The 22,223-nt window shown below is 39.3% G+C and overlaps 1 protein-coding gene across 3 annotated transcripts; it reads right to left on the reverse strand.

The window, feature by feature from the left end:
* Nucleotides 1-242: 242 nt before the first annotated feature.
* si:zfos-943e10.1 (GRAM domain-containing protein 2B) lies at nucleotides 243-17,295 on the reverse strand. Of its 3 annotated transcripts, none has more exons than XM_058639085.1 (13): nucleotides 17,101-17,295; nucleotides 6,976-7,152; nucleotides 6,025-6,088; nucleotides 5,695-5,767; nucleotides 5,505-5,608; nucleotides 5,114-5,212; nucleotides 4,894-4,965; nucleotides 4,713-4,781; nucleotides 4,494-4,596; nucleotides 4,226-4,315; nucleotides 3,842-3,941; nucleotides 3,006-3,113; nucleotides 243-2,405 (listed from the first exon to the last, which is right to left on the reverse strand). In XM_058639085.1, the coding sequence occupies exons 1-13, from the start codon at nucleotides 17,190-17,192 to the stop codon at nucleotides 2,387-2,389; spliced, it is 1,170 nt and encodes a 389-aa protein (XP_058495068.1). In that variant the 5' UTR covers nucleotides 17,193-17,295; the 3' UTR covers nucleotides 243-2,386. The 3 variants fall into 3 exon arrangements, with proteins under 3 accessions (XP_058495068.1, XP_058495070.1, XP_058495071.1); XM_058639087.1 differs by lacking the exon at nucleotides 17,101-17,295 and adding an exon at nucleotides 10,435-10,651; XM_058639088.1 differs by lacking the exon at nucleotides 17,101-17,295 and adding an exon at nucleotides 7,981-8,213.
* Between the last annotated feature and the right edge of the window lie 4,928 nt (nucleotides 17,296-22,223).

Raw genomic sequence — 22,223 nt, forward strand, 5'->3', positions numbered from 1 at the left:
ACAACTGCCGCTTTATCAACCACTGCTGGTTGATGAAATACTCAGTTCAGAGCACAAAATCTTTCCCGATGAAATATAGAGACTCACTGTGAGTTTATTCTTTGGACTGGATTATTACTACAACTGGATTACTATTATTTACAGAAGAGCAAGTGCAACAAAACCTTCAACTGTGTTATACAGTCAGTGCTCCCCTAAATCCAAGATTTTTTTTTAGGAATTGAACACAAGGATTCAGAATATTATTTTCTTTGCAACATTTGATTTATTTTGAACAATAGCAAAGCCATCTCACAGAGATTACTTTGAATTACACAGAATGCAAATAAATATATGTAGGACCATAGTAGAATTAAAGACATTAACAACCGATTCAAATTATGTACAACACTCTGAATAGTGCAAAACCACACATATACTGCCCTCAATGAAATTCTTGCATCAAGTACATTAGAGAACAGTGATTGTGTACTGCCCCCTGGTGGGGGAATATAAAAACTGATGGTACTGTATATGGCATGTTGACAAAAACCATGGCAAATCATTGTGAATGTGACAGGGCGAGGCAGAATTACAGCCCCCTGCTACACCTCATCAAGAAGAGCTTTGACAACAAGGGTGATGGAAAGATCACTGAGATGTGGTGTGGATTTAAATTTTCTTTAGGTCAGTTGAAAACAGTCATAAGAGAGAGGGAAAAGAAAACGAAAACATCCAAAGACAAAGTCGTATCAATTAGTAAATTCAAGCAAATCTCAATGAAATAAAGTATTTTTGAGAAACCACCAAAGCGAACAAAATGTGAACCACATCATGATCACGAAATGGCAACGGTAAAGATGACAACCTAAAACCACATAGCAGGTAGGTAGTGCCCACCACCCCTGAGTGAAAACTATTTTTTAAAAAAGGTCTTAGCACCATCAGATACCACAGAACGCCAGCTTTGCCAGTTCTTCCCAATCCAGAAAGCATGGATTGTGACAGGCACGAAACATTCTTTAAAGTGCGCTCGCTCGCTTGAGCTATTCCTTTCACTCACATTTTGTTTTCCAACACAAAATCTTCCCCAAAAACATTAAGTTTCATTTAAAAACGACACACAAAGTTTTAGTTACATTTTACCATGCATTAACAATTGTTGCATATTGAAATCTATTTTAGGGACCACTGATGAAAACCTGGACCTTACAAAGTGTGGTTGTAAATTCTCCTCGGAGGGTGGCACGAGCGAGAATGCATATACACTTTCAGTCAAGTGTCCGCATTGCAGACACGTTCTTGAACATTCGAAATAAATTATTGGTGCTACTTTAAATAACCTGAAAGTTCTTGAAATGCCACTTGGACGTCAAGAGGCCTATCCAAAAAAAGGAGGTTTGTACTTCAACACAACATTGTCACTTTTTTTTTCTTGTAGACAGTACATAAACATCTGAACCCGACACAATTTAAGTCTACGTGTGACGAAAAAAGTCATCGGAAAGCCGGACACAAAAACATATTGTTGCATCTGAGATGACTTCCTCGTTTCCTATTGTACTAAGTATTTGTGCATTGGTGACGCAAAGAATTACCTCTCAGCATTGATCATTAAATACATTTAAATCATGTCAAAGACGAGGAAAGCAATACTGCAATAACAGGTGATTGGAGAAAGAGAGAAAGAATATGACCATCAGGAGTGTATCAAGCCTCCATGAGCTGATCTGAATTAGAGATTTCAACCATCATCATTTCAACCCACAGCTGATTAGGACAATAAGAGCCAGTCGAAGAGAAGTACTCAAATGTTATAAAATTCAAAAAAGAGAGACAGGTTTGCTATGCTGCCGATCGATGGAAAGGTAAACAAGAGACAGAAAGTCTAGTTATTTCCGTGCACTCATGCAATAGATGTGCACCGTGTGCATCTTTGGCTATGCTGTCTCCTTTGTCGAGGTGCAAAAACAAGCACGACAACGCGCTAATGCTGACTGGTAGAAGCCCTGTTCAGACTGAAAGCTCAGGTAGATGAGGAAGGATGAAAGACAGTGGGTAACATAAGGAAAGTGCCCCCGGGTAGTATGGCACCTCATTAAATAAGAACCATTTGGCTTTGGTTTGAAAAGACAAGACACTCTGCAACCAGGCAGTGTGTGCATGCGTTTTTGGCTCCGGTCCGTGTGACTAAGTTGTGGCGTGTCCTTTTGTTCACTGCACCGGAGCAAGGCTAGCCCTTCAAGTTTAACAAGTTGTCTTTGAAATTGGACAGGATGGCCTCTCTTCCTCAAGCCATGGACACAGTCTGAGTGGATTTAACTTCTCCCGCTGGGGTCTGCTGAGAAGAGGCCAAAAATAGTCCTCCAGTCATAAGTCAACCGATCTCTCCTTCAGTCAGTGAGTGTTATGTGTCTTGGTGGTACCTGTGAAAAGACCAGAGAGACATAGGTGTGTAATTGAGTTTATCATCGTTTCTTGCCATCACAACAAACTATACACAGGTATTAAGTTATTTCACAACAGCGCTACACCTTTTTCAGGAATTATTTTCTCTTTTTGTTTCCTTGAAAGACAACAAAGCCAATTATGTAAGTTGACAAGAGCCAAATTCTTCACACACACTTAACAATGCAACGGCACAGGGTTTGTTTTTTACAGCTTTAATAAGAAAATTTAAACATCTAACTAGACTTTTCAAGTGCAGCTTGTTCCTTGTGTGCAATAGTGATGGCTTTTAAAATAGGACTACGAGGAAAACATCTTATCAGGTGACAGGATGGCTGAATGCATTCTTGAGATTAGCAGGAAACCGTTGTGTGAAAATGGTGGCACGAATAACGTAATAAAGTATCTTTAATAGAATCTTGTCGCCATGAAGGAGCAACAATGTTCTGAGTAAATACTGAATGAACTACAACTTCTTCACGTTGCCTTAATAGAGATATTTTATCCAAGTCTATGTTCAGGGGAAATAAACGGCACAAGGATTTTGAGAATGAAGTCAAGAGATAAGGAGTCCTTACCCGCTCTGTAAAGTGAACTCAGGCAGTGCTCCGAGGGACGTCAGCTGTTCCTCCAAAGCCACAATACGCAAACCAATGTAGCCTGAAGACAGCAGCAGCAGCACAACCCTGTGATTTAAAATAAATAAATAAATAAATAAATCACACACACAATGTCACATTATTTGCCTTTTTCATGCACGGACAATTGTTACCTGTATTTTCAAGGCCATTTTAGGCACGTCTCCCTTGATCAATAAACTACATTACAGCTGTGCCCTCTTACCAACATGCTAATTTAGCACTGGATGCTTTTCATTGCTACTTTACACTTAGTAATGGGTACTGAAAATACTGTACTATCATTTAGTGCTGGCATTAACAGTGCATAAATTCTGGAGGACAGTGGGTGGGGCTAGCCTCACACACGATTGCAGTGGAGAAAGTTATATGTTCAAAAGTCAGGTTACGCATCACCAGAACTGCTGCTGATAAGGAATGACTTGGCTTTTGCTTGTGTTGGCTCGTGGTCAGAAAGCACGGGGCAAATATTTCCTCCAAGACAAAAGTTGTAGTTGCTTTGAGCGGACACTCTCACTTTTACGAGTGGGAGGAAGAGCATACAGATACTCAGCTTGATCAAGAGGAGTGTAGACGTTTATTTCTTCCAACAACCATAGAATATTTCAAATTAGTGCCGTGTTTGTTTGATCGTTCATAACACACGCACACACGCTGCTCCCTCTCTTGCTCGAGACCTTTACACCTGGCATTAAAATGCGTTTTCTATGATTGCATTGCAAATGAATAGTGCCTGACCACAAAAGAACAGAGAAGAGGAAGGAGGTACTACTCACAAAATCAAGTAAATGAAAAGTAGCATGTTGAGCGTGCTGGCCTCGCTCTGAACCAGCAGGGACTTGGCCTTTTCTGTCACATTCCAAACCCACGATCCACCTTTAACAGGAACAAGAAATGTAAATACAACATGAATACCTAGGCTCCAAGTCCCACAGTGTTTTCACTGAACTACAGTATTGTGATGCTGTGCAGAGGAAGCTGTGCCAAACAGACATTATCTCAACAATACGAAATAAGAAAACAGATGTTCCCACTAAAAAAATTAAACATTTCTTTATTTTAGAATCTGTTTTTTGGTGTCGATTTAAACATGAATAATTGCCCCTCTAAGCCAGTAAATATTTAGGACTGGCAACTGTGTGCGTGCATCAGTGCATTACCTGACTCGGACAGCTCCTCTGACGATGAGCTGTCACTCTGCTGTATGAGCAAGGCCTTCACTCTGGAGCCGTTTCCATTAGGCACCGTCTCTGCAGAAAAAGAGAAATCAGCATCGGACAATGGATTTTAGAAAACATGACAAAAAGAAACATGGAGATCACAGCACCAAAACAGCACTCCATACATCTATGTTTCAACTTTTCTTATTTGCTGTTTTAACAGAGTCCCCCAGTGTAAAGGATTTGTAAATTGGTGTTGAGCTCTAACCTCTGCAGAGAACTGGTCTGAGCAGAGGCTGGTCCATCATAGACTGAGACTCCGAGCCATCGACTTGGTCATAGCTGTCGTCCAGACTGGACAGGCTGGAGTTCTGTTGACAGACAGAGAATTTTTGTAATATCAACGTCAAAGACACCTTTTTTCTCCAGGCTCAAATATCAATTCCCCTTATTACTAAATAATTCTAAGACATAGAAATTGTCTTACCACAAGTTTGCTCTTATCAAAGCTGGCCTCAGTTGAGGAGATGACAGGGCTACTGTTTGTGCTACCATCCTGTAAAAGAGAATCACGCAAATGTCATGTCCACTTAAGTTTTACCACATTTGTTAATCAATCCAAGAACATTTGAGGACAATGTATGCACCGTGTGAACAGAGCAACTCACCTCTAGCTGAGGACAGACTGAGCGCAGCACCTGATAACATGATTCTCTGTTCCGCAGGGCCACAAACAGGTACTGAACAAGGGTTAAAACATAGTGAATATTAAATGTTGGCTCTTTAGGCACACTTAAAGTCAAGGTGAACATATCTGTTGACTACTAAGACAATAGCCTTATCAAGTGCTCATTAATGGCTGTGTGAGATGGGGGGTGGGGAACCTACTTTTTCACCACGCGTGGTGCGAATCGACAAGGCGTTGGGCACAAGCAAAGCCGTGTTCTGCTTCTTCACTCTAAGAACGCAGGAGACTGCAATCACTACCTGTAAGAGGACACAGACAAACACAGGAAAGGTCAGCAAGAGAGACTCAGGAGAAATTAGGACAACCAATGAGCAGTTGCCCTGCCTCCTGCATACCCCAGCTCCTCGTCTGGATCCTCCAGAGATTCTCCTGCTGTTGTGAACACAATTTCATCCAGATAATCTCCTTTTAGCGTTCAATAGATGTGAATAACACACTCTGCAGAGCATCCTGACCGAGTTATCCAGAGTCCATTGCTTTAGAATCCAATCAAATCAAACATTAGGCCAAAAGGAATGAATGGGCATTTACCTTTGTATCCTTGAGCAAAACTGAGGAGTGGAAACAGGCATGGGTGTCTGTGATGTACAGCCGACCATGGTAGGGCACTTCCTTCTGCAGAGCACAGATGTATGCTAGGAGAGAAGGGGAGCAGCAACACGTTTTGTAAGGGCCACTCGTTCATTAAGCCAATCAATCACAACAATATTCATTTACCTACCATGTATTAAGTCTTCATTCTCTGGAATGTTTGGAAACAACTTGTGGAATGTCTTGTTGTGCTTTGTGAAACTCTAAAATAAAATGGAAAACAAGAAAGAAAGGTGAATTTAGCAAAATAATGAAATTTAAAGCAAAAATTAGGTATTTGAAAAAAAAGAAAAAAAAAGAGCACACACTACAGGGCTTTACTGGTTCAAGAGTCGCTCTCAGTAAATGCACTTGTCAGCTAATACAAAACATTTAAACATCAATACATTTAAGAGAACCAGGTAGCTCTGCATTTCATTTCCTCGAACATCTTCTATATGAAAGAACTGTGCGGACTTACACTTCGTGTACTTGTGGTTTCCGTTTTCTCAAAGACTTTGTTGTCATCATCGTATGACTGTGCTCTGTGGACAGAAAGCATACAGCTGTGAAAGCAGTCTATGGTTTATGCTGGACTGTGTGAATGTGAGGTGTTACAGAGACACTGCAAGTGCAGTGGATTACATGGGGGGGGTTGTGCGTCTTGTGGCAACACTGTTGACGCCTCTGATTGGCTAAGAAAACCGTGAGAAAACAGTTGGCTGTAAAAAGAACAACTCTAATTTTGACTGGAGGAACAACACATATAGAACACTTTAAGTCATTTTGTTGTTTGTTTTTTACTAATGCTGTTTGTTCACCTTCAGCCACTAAATTTGTAGGTACGAAATACATTTTCTGGTCGTTTTTGGCAGGGAAGGAGTATCAGATTTGGTCATTTACTCCAACATTTTAGTACATTAGGAGCTAAAAATCTAGTGGCAGAGCATCCAAAATGCTTGTCTTCAAATGCACACATTCTACATATACTTTAAATATCCAAGCAATAAACACAGTCATATAGGAGGAATTACAGATAAAGACTGCTCTTCACAACATTATACATCTAACTCACACATTCAATCATGTGGGGGGGGGGGAAACCACCCAGTAAGCCTCCAACGGATGTGTGCTCTTGTGTGTGTCATGTCTGAACAACAGCCAAGACCTGGATCAAGTCTTGTGATTCATAATAGTTGCGAGTCTCCGCTACATCAAAGTATTTTACACATCTGAAGTTGAGTTATAAAAACTTGAGAGACCGTGTATGTGTGTTTTACAGAGAAGTGATGCAATTCTGTACGTGAATTATATTCACACATTAACGGCTCAACTCTTTTGGCAACTTCACAGAAGACGTTTTAACCCTGAAGGCCCATCAAACATGTTTTGACATTGTGTTTAATTCCTCCTCTTTCCCCGTTGGTCCTACCTGATGGCTACTTGTCTGGCGAGCGTTTTGTGCTGTAGCTGGACCTCGATCTGGGCTGCCTCCAGACTCAAGGCTTTCCTGGACTCCAACTTCTTGATGCTGCCATTGCTTAGGCTACTCCTGCTTTTCTTCACTTTGTCTGGCAGCCCGCTGCCACTGCTATCTACAGGGTAGTTACTGGAAATGGAGAGGGAGAGAGAAAGAGAGAGAGAGAAATTTAACAACTTGCCTTATTGCTCAAACAGATTTATTTGTTTAGGCAAATTATCATATGCCTTTTTCTCCTTGGGTATTATGGCAGGAACATAATACACAGTTTTATCATTAACTTGAATATTAACTTCTGCCAGATAAAGACATATAAAAACATACATTAAAGAAAGAACAAAGCACAATAACCCAACAATTCATTAACAGATAACACAATGCCTTCAAAAGGAAAATGTTGAGAAAACGTATTACAGTAAAACCGGATTACTTAAGGTGGGAAACTGACAGTTGCGCAAATGCCCGTTCTAAACTGTGCCAACAACTATTTTGTGTCGTTATCCAGCATTTGCACGTAGCAGAGCTAAATGCTCAGCAGAGCACAATGGATGCTATTAACTTGAGTTAGGAATTTTGTTACTATATGTCACATTTGTCAATTTCTACAAAATAAAAGGCTTTATCGAGTCAGAAAAACGGTTTTACAAATGGCTGGAAAAACAACAAACAAACCAAGCAGGTGACTCATAAAAGAAGTGCAGCAGGATTTACATGAGCCAATGTGCCCATAAAGAAAAGAAAGGAAAGAAATGGCCTGTCCTTGACTTGGAACAAAGAGGCCACAAATTAAACAACCCCATAGTCAGCTGAATTGTATTCACACAAACCTGTAAATTAAGTTAAAGATAATGATAACGCTCACAAAACAGGACACCGTTTGAGTGAATCCCACATCTCAAAAGGAGGACAAAAAGACTTAAATCTCGTTAGGACAAACAATGAAAAAGACCAGCTTACCTGGTAAATTTAAATCGCTTAGATGATCGAAAACTATATCGACTGACAATTGGCATTTCCTTTCCTAAAGGACGAAAATCCTTGAAAACTCTGGTTTCTGTAGATTAGCTTAAGCCATTAAAGCTGAGAGGTAAAAAAAATAATAATATATTAATAAATACAAGATTTAAATGTTGTGGTCCAAGATGTTGGTTTGTGCCAGTTAAGTCAAGGTCCTTCTCAAGCTGCTGCCGGAAAAAAACTGTTGTGTTGCTGCGCTGGTAAAGAGGAAGTCACTGTGTTGAGAATGGTGTGACACTCCGTAGTAGGTGACGTCAAACTTAACCACTCCCCCAGAGCCAAACAAGCATGAAAGGGAACAACGTGCAGACTGCACACACTCTCTTACGTATACACACACACACACACACAAAACTTGCATAGTGCAACACAAGCACAGACAAGTTGAAGAAAGGCTCGTCTCATACAATCTTCCACTAAAAGAAACACATCGCTCAATATCAAAATCTTGTCTTGTGGAGATGTGCTTTGTATGGTACATTCAGATTAGACGGGAACTTTTAAAAAACAGCTTTCTCTGTGAGTGGAAAAGTACTTGAGAAATACTTGTGAGGTGCTCACACTCGCCCATATAGCCTAACCTAGGTCTAGATTATCCATGTTTCCCTAACCAAGAAATGGAATCTAACCAAGAAATGGAAAAACACCACGACTTAAACTCACTCAGTCTCTTCTATATGGCAATTAAGATATGTTGTATGTATAACTATCATCGATTATCACCACTTAAGACAAGTATTAAATACGATTTTAACTACCCTGTCATGTGAGTAATTGGGGTAAAGGTCAGAGAGGAAAACAACTCTCACAGCTGCAACTAGATTTTTACCCTGTAATTATACTTGGGTGACTATTACATAGTAACCAGTTACATGTAACCTTAATTCAGGACACAGGAAGTAAAAACAATGCAAGAGATATTCGTACTGCATGTGAGGTGGTATGTATTTACATGTCATTAAAGCATAAGCTTATTTTAAATGTTCAGTTATTTATCTTGGCAAGTAAAATCCCAATGTGTTAGGTTATGTGTATGTGTAGATTGTGGTTTTCTCTACTCCAGATACAAAAGTGCAACGGACCTTTGCCGTCACCCTTTAATACATTCCTAAAATATAAATGGTTATAAGTAATATAAACAACTAGCAATTTCAGTGGCCAGAAACCCACTGAGGCGGGGTTTAAACATAGGCAACACACTATGAGAAGTGTTTCATAATGATAGCTTAACTGCTCGCCAAGTATGCTCACCAGAGCCACCTCCAGAGGGAAAGAGGATAAAGACAGCAGGGCAATATAAGCAGTTCTCAAAGGCTATAACCGGTTTTGGATTTCTTAACAACTTCCCGTCTTTGCTCGGGACAAAACATAATCATTAACATCGTGTCAAAGCAGCTTCCTGTATCTCTCAAAAGCCACCAGTACTCATTTCAGTTGTTTCAATAAGATGTGCTGCGCGTTTACAAAACCGCGGGTCATGGGTTGAAAATTTCCCACATAGTCTGGAAGTTTTGAAAACAAATTGATTTTCTTTGCCGTGTTGTACTGTAAATTCCCAGCCTGACAAACCAAAGGAAATTACAACCAAGTCACTTATTTCTTTCTACCATGTATAATAATGCACTTTGTAATGGCTCTAGGGAATATAGTTGATGCTATGATCTTAAAGAAACTTACTGAACTTAATGACATTTGGACAAGAGTGTTACAGCAGAAAAAAAAAAAAAAATCCAAAAATCGATACAATATAAGCAAAAGCTTCACATGAAATGACCCATGTACTCCATAAAAGTGACATCATTTAAGGACTAGTTTACAGTTACAAAGCAGGGGGTGGCCTACCTAAAACTGGTGTATATGATCACAAAGAGGCCTTGACCTGTAACCTACTTCAAAATTGGATCACGCTGTCATAAAGACTAATGGAAAAAAGGTAGTTTTACCACCACACCCAACATTTCACAATAGGAATAGGCTTCTTAAATTCTGAGCGGCAAAATATTTAAATGGAAGGACAGATACTTATGTTAATCTAGAATCAGGATAAAGAACAATTTGTCTAAGTACAGGGAAACTACAGCACATAAAGCAAACCTCACATGTTGATCATGTTCTGTGAAATAGAGATTACCAAAACATTCCAGTTTTCTAAATCTGCATGTGTTCTAGTGTCAGCTAGTGTCAGAACAGACAATTCACTTCAACAAAGTTTCCACAGTTGTCAAGTCTGTGATTGGATTTACAAAACAGTCTTTTCTCAAAAATATGGAGCTGGCGTTTGTACAAATGATTTACCGGCTAAAATCTTCCTGTATTTAGACAGCACTGCCTTATCCAACACAGTTCTAGAAAATAAGATTTAAATCAGAGACAGTCAACATTTGCTCAACCTACCTTCTCAGATTCTCAGAGAGATGACCATGAGCCACAGACCCCTGGTGGTTCAACAAGCCTTTCCCTCTCTCCATAACCACTAAACGTTTCGCTATGCCTCTTCCAGAGTGTCTGATGGTAAGAAGCCACAACTGGTCAAGACAGCTGAATCACACAGCCCTGCACTACCTTCGGCACTTAAACCTTGAGCATTATCAGGGTGTAAAGGTCTGTTTTACTGCAACATTTTAGAGCTCAACACGTAGACAGGACCAGTAGAGTGGGGTGAAAGTGAAAAAAAAGGAAACACCACAATGTGTCTCCCAAGCTTTGTCCTTTCATAGGCAATTTGACCCTGTGTTGTTATGGAAACTTAACAATTGAAAGTAGATGGTGGAAATGAGGGGGGGTGAGAAACATTGCCAGCTCGTTCTGAAAGCCTAAACAACAAAAACTCCAAGTAGCCCATTTTCAATAACAACAAGGGCATGGATTTAAAAACGGGTGATGGTCAGCCCACTCTTTTAAAAGTATGTAAATGGGCTACAACGCGAGTAAGTTTGTGTTTGAATGAAGAGAAAGGGGCTATATCTATACCTATGACACCACCACCCAGGGAACTCACTCACATGGTCACACTTGTGACGCCAGTCTTAATTTAGCCACCATATACATCACCCCTTACCTCAGTCTGACCTCTGCCTGTCATGTTCTCGCTGTAAACCTCTTGCTGTTGAACCCCGGGATAAACATTGTGGAACAGCTGTGCTATAATTAAGTTTTGCAGCAATCAAAACAGCAGAGTTTTGATTGTTGTTCCAGCCATATGGCCTCTCCGAGTCCTTGAACCTGATAACTTCTAAACAATGTGGCTGTTGGTCTATCAACTGATGTCAAAGGTTCCATGGGGCAATAGACCACTGCAGTATCCTGCTTGCTGCTCTATGCAATACAAGTTACATGGAGAACAACAAAACATTCGACAACAAAGCGGTGCATGTAATTCAACATAAAACTGTTGTCCAAGAGGCTACTTTTTGGTGAGTTTAATGTGGCAAGTGGAGAAAACATCGTACTGTGTGCATGACAGTTTTTTTTCATAGCAATTCTTAGTTTGTTTTATTGAGAGATAAGACGAACAATTCTTGTGAAGGGCAAAGGGCACTTCTAATAAAAGCCCCGTTACTGTTTCACCCGAAAGTATGTTTATACTTCAAACACTCCTCACATGAGTGACTGCAAAAAGAAGAATACATCCATTTGTTGCTGTTAAATGATGAAGTGATGGTTTAAACATACCATATTGCATAAATAATACAGGCGTATGAGGTAGATGAATGTCCTTCTATGATACTGTAGGACAGGATAGGCCATTTTCTGAACAATGATGGCACTACAATAATAAAAACAAGGTTACGTAACTGTAAAAATGGTTAACTGAAGATAACCGGATGACTTAAAGGTCCCATATTATACCCTATTTCTCCAAGTTAAAATAGTTCCCTGGTGGCTCAGTTTTGTGCCTGGTCTCTTTACATGCAAATGAGACACACCCACTTCTTCCAGGGGGTGTGTCGACACCGGCACGCTCACGCTACCACGACAACAGTTGAACGTGAACCGTGGGAGAAACATGGCAGGTGGAGGAAACCATATATGTTTGAACCAGAGTCTGACCCTGAACAAGAGGAAGCTACGGAAGAAGTTGTAGTATGTAGACTGCAACAGGAAGTGTCAGAATGGTCAGTTATGAGCTCTATTTGACCTTTTCTTAAAAATGTGTGTGTTTGTACGTCGGTGAAATACGTACCGCTCTTCCTCCCTTGCATTTTATAGGGACATGGTGGAGCTAAGGTGGAGCTCTCTAAGTAAACTTCCTGGTGGGGTGGCAACATTCGCGGTGAAAGGCAATTCAACATTGCGTGTTTTATCGCCTATACTTACACTAAGGGGGACCACGAAAAACTGACTGAGTATTCTTTTTCCACACCTTGGCGACTGGTAGGGCCTCCAGAGTCCCAAATATAAGTATTAAAATGATTAAAAAGTTGCTTTTGCATAATAGGTCCCCTTTAAATTTGCAGGAAACTAGCTTTGACTGAAGATTCCCACAACAAAAGTACTCCTAAGGGGAAATTCGTCTGCAAAATGAGACAGATGATCCCACGAGTCCTGCTGTAGACGTCAGCCTTATGTCTGCTGGTCTGGAGCATCCCAAGATAAGACTGCTTCCTTAAAGAATGAATAGCACCTGATAGTATTATAGCACCATCTTCTGGAGAGCCATGGGCAATTATTGTCATGAGATCTGCTGATTCATCATCATCCAATCAAGCCATTTATACCAAAGCAACAGACCTTTGCAGATCTTTCCAGACCTTTCCATCACTAAGCCAACTCTAAAATGTTGAAGCCTCCAAATAAACTGGACGACGGGCTTTGGAACAAATTGTGTGTGTGCGAGAATGTGTTTCATTAAGCCAAATATTTAAAATGTTCAAGTACATGCAGAATAATGACGATGGATCAAAATAAAATAAAGAAAACATGATCTCCTGTCACACCTGTAGGAGATCTGATTTCTAAATGACAACAACTCTGCTGCATTTTAATTAGTGATATCAGCTGTATGGATGAGAGAGAGATACCAGCTGTGATCTCAACTTTGAACACGACATCTTTGATTCTCATCTTTTTTCCCCCCCTCAGAATCATGAAGCTCTACTGACTGTATAAAATGTGTAACCAAACCCCTACGGTTTCTATGTGAAGCCCTGTAGTTTGCATAATTGGTCTGTAAAAGTTGATTTTAAGCCCAAGGCACAGTGTGTGTTTATGATGCCTAAAAAAGGCACATCATACACACATACTAAGCTGTGCACACAAAATCAGTGGTGTATTGACAACATCATGCTCAAAATGTTTTGAGGCAGAGGCTAGTGATAAAAATTTCAAATTTCAACTTGCAATTAAGCACTCACTTCCTGTAGGTTTATGTGAAAAGGGTGGAGGAGGCTGAGAAAATGAAAGGAGTAACACAATCAAACACCCTTAGGTAATGTTTGTTGGTGCAATTGTTTGTTTAACAACAACAACACTCGCAGCACTTTCCATTTACTCAATGTCTCATACAGGATCTCTCTAAAAAGCCAAAGATGGAAACCTGTGGTTGTGATCATAAAAAAAAAAAGATGGACAGTCTTCCAGGTTGATTCTGAGGCCAAACAATATATGAGAATATAGCCACTAAGGGTGTCTCTGCTAGTTGTAAAAAGAAATTCGTTTGAATAGAGTTATGGGAAAAATTCAACTACTTGTCACTCAATTTATAATGGTTGCAATCGCTAGTTTGAGTTTCACATGAACACATGAACACATGATGTCAATTGTGTAAATTATGTTACTCTTTGGAAGAAAGTTAAATGATGTATGGCACATGAGAGGACACCAGTGTGTTGACAGCTGACGTGGTCCAATAGCAACCTGAGCGCAGGTCATGCCTCTAAACTTCTGGTTGCAATACGACGACATGGTGCCGGCCAAACCGCAATTCTTGAAGGGGAATTCAGATTCGTATGGTTCTTGTACTTTGCCTCGACTGCGAGCTTCAATACAGCAGTTACAGTTAGGATGAGCAAAGAGAAGAGCCAGTGTGCCAAATAACACTCAGTTTGTGGCACACTGCCAGGGCATAGTCTGCAGGAATACTCTGTGTGTGTGTGTGTGTGTGTGTGTGTGTGTGTGTGTGTGTGTGTGTGTGTGTGTGTGTACTAGAAAATAAAGTACTGTATGTGTACATGCATGTGTCACAGCAGAACAGTGTGCAAGTCTGAGTGGGAAGTCATGTGTCCCTGTACATGCAACATCTCCCTCCACTTCCTCTGTGCTAAATGTAGACAGAGGAGGTCTTTGTGTGAGGCAACTCGGAGAGTTGACCAGGCATGGTCTCGAGCCACCAGGCATGTGAGCAGCAGTGGCATGGTGTGATTGTGACTACAGAAACCCACCAAAATGTAACGATTAAAAAGTGAAAGTGTGAAATTCTACCATGTACAAACGGGGATCAAATCTACTCAAACATTTTCTATTCAAAATGGTCTTGAAGTAGACATCCCATCCTAAAATTCAGGGCTTTAGCAACAGAGCAATGTGTATGTGTGGCAAAGTGTATAAGGAGATTTCAATGACTGGTAACAGTCTGCGGAATACCTTGTGACAGAGACCAACATACTGCAACTTCTATTTGTCAATGAATCATTTAGTATTTTAGATATGACATTTATAGTGATATCTGAAATGGTCAGCCGATTATATTGTATAATGTATTCACACTAGTTCCAGGAAAAAAAAAAAAAAAAATTCCCCCTGTATTTCACATATGAAAGAAAACTGACTGTTGCTTTGCATAAATGGTGAGATAACATGTAGTGCTGTGAAATAGAACAAGGACTTCATTTAAACACCCCCCAGAAAAAGAACTGAAAAATATCAAAAATCTGAACCATCGTAAGCTTTCACTCACACTTTTAGATAAGCTCCTCTAAAGCCCCACGTGTCTTCTTGTAATTCACCAAGCTATTGAGAATACAAAAAGGTGAAAAGGCTTTCTTTTCTTGGCACTGTGTCAAAAGGCAGGCCATTAACACTAGCCTGACAGAAGCAACTGATTCATTCAACCATGGCCAGCTGGCTAGTGCGCAACCTTTCATTTCAGAATAAACAGTCCTGGAGATGTGGTTTTCATCCGCTGACGGGCGTTCCCTCTGCATCTGCAGCACATCTCATAATTTAAACCTACATAGTCTACAGACTTCCCACAGCAGAAAGTAAGTTACGTCCTAAGAGCATCTTCCTGGAGCCAACAGGATGCCTGTAAATCCGCCCCTCCCAACTCACTCCTGAGCAAACTCTGGAAGCTTCGCAGCTAAACCAGGTCCTCTACCTCTTAACGGTGGTTCTTTTTTTATTGTGTTCCTGGCAAACCTGTGTGGAGACCAATTTACAATGAGCTAGATAGGAAATGAGATAACGTATTTGGTGTTAAGTCATACATATATTATTCCACAAACCAATTTATTTTCTCTTCTTTATGGAGAATTTATGACTTAAAAATAAAAAAATAAAAAAGTTAATAGTGGTAGTTGGCACAGTTTTTGTGTTGTAGTAGGTGATTCCAATTGTGAGAGGGGTGGACATACAAGAGTTGATTGACCACATTTACTTGGGTCTTCTCATAGTACCACAGTGTACATGCAGCTGCTCTAGTAGTTTGGCTGGTTTCTCCTGGATGTCACACTTATATGGCAAGCCTTTGCTCACAGAGGCCTGACACTTCTGTGACACTTCTGTGTGTGTGCATGTTGTGGAAACAGATTATCACCCCACATTCTGTACAGATCTTAAATATGCTGATAACAGCAGGCTACATCCAACTGGCAGGGCTCTTGTATTCAAAACTTGGCTATCTAAGGAGAGGAAAGTGAAGGGCAATGCTTCGAGGACAAGATACAGGACACATTAATATAACACCATGTACCACCTGTGGTCAAGAGCCAAAAATAGCCCATTTATGAGAAAGCATATACTTTTCCCATGTATGTCAAGTGTGCAAGAGTGTTTCCCCACAAGGAATCACCACATACGCATGTTTAAAAGTGTGCACAAGTGAATGTTGTGAATGATGCGAATGATGCCCGTTTTCTTTGTCGAGATGAAGGCGTTTCCTCATTTCCTACCCATTCCTTTGTATGAAAAGAGCTATATAAACAGCATCATAACAATCCGCTCTGACTCTGAATCTTGACAGGACCGTCATCAAAAATCATAGAAGAGACAATAATTAATAATAAAAGTCATCATTAAAAACAAACTACACCAGGGATTCCTTTTATGCCACCTTTCCTTGCATAATGCCATTTACACACACTGCCTGGAATGGATTAGCCAGCCACTCCACACAGCCATATTTAACAGTATTATGTAGGGAAAATTAGTCATTCAGTGTTCTTGGAAATGTGCTTGATGAGAACAAAGGGTAATTACAAATGCAAAATAAAATCCATGTTTGTTTTACAGAATAGCCTAACAATAAATACACTGCAAGGTACAAGGACCTGATAATCCTTACCCACTAAATAGCAAGTCTATCCCACAATATCCATGCAAGCTATTCTTTAGACTGCCTTTTAGTTCATAAAGGGTGAAAAGAACAACCCCATCCACATCTACAGTGACCACTTCATGTTAACATTTATTTTACAGACCATACAGGCTTCTTACTAATGGATGTGCAAGTATGAGCACATGAATTGGCTAAAGGTGCTGCTTACAGCCAGCGTTTATTATAGTCGAGGGCCAACGAAGACGTTTTAATGTTTAAGTTCAGTGTCAGTGAGTAACTGTCTTGATAATGCTAGGGTTAATTTCAATGCCGACGTATTCATTCGGAAAGGGTGGCTAGCCGGTTAGCATCATGTCCACGCTGGCTGAAAAACTAGAGGTCCGCACAGTTCGCTTCTCATTAAACAAACGGGACGTTTAGGTTTTTAAGGGCGCAATAATGCGAGCCCATGTCACGAGATAACGGGTGTGTGTCAGCGGTTCTATCTAAGCAAAGCCTCCTGGACCTTGTTGATGGTGCTCACCGGCACATAGCGGTACAGCTAGCCACATTCATTTTTCGCTCACCTCTCTTTCATGAAGTGCTTGATTCGGACGATGGCCTTCTCGTCGATCTTCCTGATGAAGGTTTTCAATCTGTCCCTCTTGTTTTCAAGCATTCTTCCTTCAGACAGTGGCAGGGTCGGTTCGTGCCGAAACGACGGTCCACGCCAAGTACTACCGTCCTTGTTTTGGCTGCAGCTTTTTTTTCCTCCCTTCCCACTTCATCTACTGCTGATTAAGATAATGAGCTCAAATCGGACCAAGTCACCCAACCAATCAGCGTCGCCGACGACTTTGCAAAAAGAGTCATGTCAGACCGACTGTCCAATCAAGGCCCGGTAGTTGGCCTGCACCGACCGCCCACTACCTTATATGGCAGCCGGGGTGTCACTCTACTGGCAGATAAGCGTGGATGGTGGGAAGGGTTTAAAGAGCTCGCCTGAAGGTTTATAATCAATAATTTTCGTGTGACCTCAACATGTCACATGATAATAACATGAGGCAGTACGTCTCATCACGTACCACATGATGAAGGTTAACCTTCGTGACAGAAAACAACACTGTGTGATTTGACAAATAAATATTTAGTCCTTTTGAACCCACAATAAGAGTTCTATTTAAAAACTACAGTTTTAGTGTTTATATAAACATATGAATATATTGTTTATTTAATTGTTTTGTTTTTGCTTTTAGTTTACATTGTCATATCCTTTCTGTTTTATGTGTTTATGTGATGTACAGCAATTTGTTCAACTCAGTTGTTTTTAAGTGTGCTATAGAAATAAATTTGGATTGGATTGGAAATGACAATAGGCATATTTTGATTTAATAAATAATAAAGCAGTGAATTATATAGTCTGTGGAGTTGTAGCTGATCCCAATGTTAGTCTGGCATGTTCTTACAATTGTATTGGCTTTAAATTGTTTTATATGGATTTTCTCTGAGTATTCAAAATGGTACAATACTAAGACGTGAATATGGTGTCAGCTGACTAAAAGGTAACAAAATAAATGAACAATGCATTTATTGTAACCATGACAATAACTAGTTAATGAGTTTTGATTAAAACATATTGCAATGTGCTGAAGTTCAACAACAATTAAAGAGCTATAAAAAATGCAAATAAAAAAATACTACAATAAAAGTCAAATAAATATGTGGGGTGGGGTATACTCAGGGATTGAGACACTCCCTTGTCAGTTGCTTTGGATAAAAGCGTCTGCTAAATGACATGTAATGTAACGTAACATAAATAAAGTAAAACAGCACCTTGTTAATTCACAAATAAGTGCAGATGTACAAAAGACATTATTAAAAAAATAAACAAATACTTCAATAATAAATAGCAACTGTATCAAGATAAAACAATGGTTTAAGAACAAAATATGTTAAGATCTTTTGTCTGAAAATGATGTAAAATGTGAAGAAGACTGTTATCCTCATGCACAAACAATACAATTAATAAAACCAGATAGCTATTAAATGTTTTAGGGGTCCCCCTGGTGGTCACGGGGCCCTAAACAGGTACTTAGTTCACTTATTCCTTGAGCTGTCTCTGTCCACAATCAAGAATAAAGAAAATTACAAGATGATTTTTTACCAAGTACATAAATGATGAAAAGCTCTTTCACCAGATGTTGTATGGACAAATTCATGTGTAAATATTTATGTGTGACAAAAGACACATTTTGATCCTTGTAAGTTGCATATACACAGTTTTATTGAATATCTGAAAATGTGGCATATGGCGGTGAGATCAAAAAGTTCTAGATTACGTATTTAAGTATTACTGCTCACAGCAATCAGCAGACGAAGGTCAAAGTTTAAACTCAGATGAGTCACTTGGTTTGTTACTTGTAACTACCTGAAGCATGTGTGTGCATGTGTGTGTGTGTGTGTGTGTGTGTGTGTGTGTGTGAGAGAGAGCGAGCTATTTTTAAGTGTTTATCGCCCTGAGGGTTGTATTGAGGCAGGGTATTAAAGTCTTGGCTTTGAGCAAAGTGTTACAGCAAATATTTGAAGTGTCCTTAAGCAAGTTGCATTAAGGCATTCTAATACCGAATCTACCTTAACCTCAATAAAATGAAAAAAATGCAAAACGTGGATCTGTGACTTTTATGATAATGGCTGAAATAAATGTCTGTATTTACTGATAATGTCAAATGTCAAATTAGAGAGTTTAAAACACACAGCTCTCTGATTTCAGTATAGCCTCCTCATTAAAGCGTTCCACCATTATCTTGATAACAAGCTTAAACACATTCATATGTATGTACATATATATGTATATATATATATATGTATGTATATATGTATATATATATATATATGTATGTATATATGTATATATATATATAGATATATATATATATCTATATATATATAGATATACATATATGTACATGTATGAAACCGTAATTTGTGTCAGTTTTAGAGAAAAGCACATACTGTGAATCTCAGTCGTGGAAGGCCGTGTTTCCCTCACCAGGCGGCTAAGGCACTGCCACGCCACCTGGAACAGAGGAGGCAGTGTGCTGCTGCATGACACAGCAAACACGCCACCTTCACACAATCTGGCCTACGCCACCCAGCCCCCAGTCTTCTCCTCCTCCTTTGCTGCCATTCGACAAAGCAGATAGAGAAGAGGAAATCACGTTTCAAGGGAAAGGACATGACGGAATGAGGAGGGGGTTCAGATACAGTGTAGGCAGTGTTGAGTCATCAGTGAAAGAGAAAGATCAATTGAAAGTTGTTTGGAAACGTGATGTATCATGATGTTCCAACCTGATCTTGATGCGCTGCCACTGTATGTCATCGTTTTTGGTTGGCGGTAACCTATCTATATATATCTATTCATCAAAACAGTTGTAGAACTGCACACATTATTATATACATACAGTAAATGGGATGATCTTCCACTATTGGATGGACCATCATGTTTTCCTTCTTCTTATTTGTGATACAAACTTGGTAACACTTTACATTATAGTACAGTAACAATATGGTAATAATACTATAATAGTATGGTAATAATCTTTTAACTCGAGATGTTATATTTTGGAAATACCCTCTTATTTCCATAGTAATCACCATCTAATGGCTTAGCGATAAAAATGGAAATTGTTGGGCACATGGGACAATGAATTTCAGCTTTACAATATGGTAATTATCAATTTTGATCCAGAAACATTTGCCTATATTAATTCTATTACTTTATAAGATGGTATCACCACGACAGTATCTCCTCATTACAGACCTATAATCATATGCTTAACATGTCATGTTGGCGTCCGCTGGAAAAGAAAGCACAGCACTGTACATTTTTAATATGAGAGTTTGTGAGCGTGTACATTTTAATACAGAGGCGCAGGGGTAGTATAACAATTAAAGAAATGTGAAATAACTACAATCACACTATACCTTAAAAATGAATGATCCATCCTTGCTGAAAAAAAGAACAGAAATGCAAATTTGCTTACTCACAGTAAAAAGAAAAGAAACACCTACACATTTAGCTAATATTGAGTCTGAGTCATAAAGTAACCTAGTCAACATTTGTAAATGTTGTAAATGTAAATTACTTCAGAAAACACTTGGAGCCAATGAGGTGAGAGTCGCACTGGGGAATATTCAAATTTTTGTTTATGTACAAACAACTAAATCACAGGCAGAATTAATACACGTTACAGAAAGGGTTGTAGCTACTGACAAATAAAGAGCTTTTCTTTTCAGAATTGAAGAAAATTCAATTCTTCAGTATTGAAGAAAATTTTCTTCAGAATTGAGGACTTTGAAATTAATCTGAAAAGTTAAGCGTCTGGAAAAAAAAACCCATAGGTACGTAGATGTTAGCTCCAGTGTTAATTCAGTCATAGTTTTCATTTAAAACGTATAGATGGAGACCACAGCCATGTGTGCAAGTGGAGAAAGAAAACGCTCCTCTGCTTAGAGGACTCCCCAGCAAACAAACACACTGACCTTGTGAGGTGAGCAACACCATGGCTATGAAACCAGGCTATGACGCATGGACATCTGCAGCCACGCACATTGCAGAACAGGTGTACAGAAATGCTTGCAGGAAGGAAAGCGGCTTTCACAGGCTGTGCACCTGATGAACCCAAACAAGTTATGTGTTAATGCAGCACACGTCTTTGTTTTTAAATAAAATGTTTTAAACGTCATGCATTTAAAGCTTCTAAGCATGAATACCTACATTCAGTTTGGAAACAATCATATGTCTGAAGACAAACTGATAACACATGCTCCTTCTGGCATTTCAAAATGTGAAAGAGATAGTTAACTTTTTGTGTCCGGACACAAAAACCTGTCTGATTGATGGACACAAAGAGAGTCAATAAAATGTGGATTAAGTTACGGGCATTTACTCACCACTGAACAGAAACAGACTATTTGCAAATCAGCGTTTCCATATTCTGTTGAGCGAAATGAAAAGTGTTTCTATTTTTAAAAAATGCACATTTGCATGCTTGGTATGAGAACAACCACACCTTGTGCTAATATTGAGAGTTCAAATCATGAAACCTGAATTTCTGACCCATGACGTAGTAAGTGTTCGTAAATGACCTCATAGTGAAGAGTCAATGAGCTACATGTCACAGAGGGAACATTCAAAAAAATTTGTTTATTTGTATTTACTGTGGATCTCAGTGCTTTCTTTTTGTGCTTATCACACATAGTCCAGCAATGTTTGGGTGGCTGTTGTGGTTTTAAACTTGGCATGTTTCATTATTTCTTTTAATCTATTTCCAAAAAATTGTGAATAAGGCCTGCAAATACAATACATTTCAATTATAAGAAAACAAGACATTTGAACTATGCTAAATCAACTTTTGGTCCTTTATAAAGTATGCCAGCAAGCAGTGCAGAGCGTTCTGTAGGGATCATGGAGGCCAGAAACACAGCGGTACAAAGGAAAACCACCATGTGAACACATTTTATCTAACTTTATTTATAAAGCACTTTAAAAACAACAGCTGAAAAAAATCGGGAATAAAAAAAGAAAAAGAAACATAAGACCTAAAACAAACAATAAAATACCTGTAGAAAAATATAAAAACAACACATGACGTAAAAACAAAAAGTGTACAATAAAAACAGGTTCAAATCAAGTATTGGTTTGTAGTAT

This window comes from Solea solea, chromosome 9 (genome assembly GCF_958295425.1).
Source record: "Solea solea chromosome 9, fSolSol10.1, whole genome shotgun sequence".
Lineage (NCBI taxonomy): Eukaryota > Metazoa > Chordata > Actinopteri > Pleuronectiformes > Soleidae > Solea > Solea solea.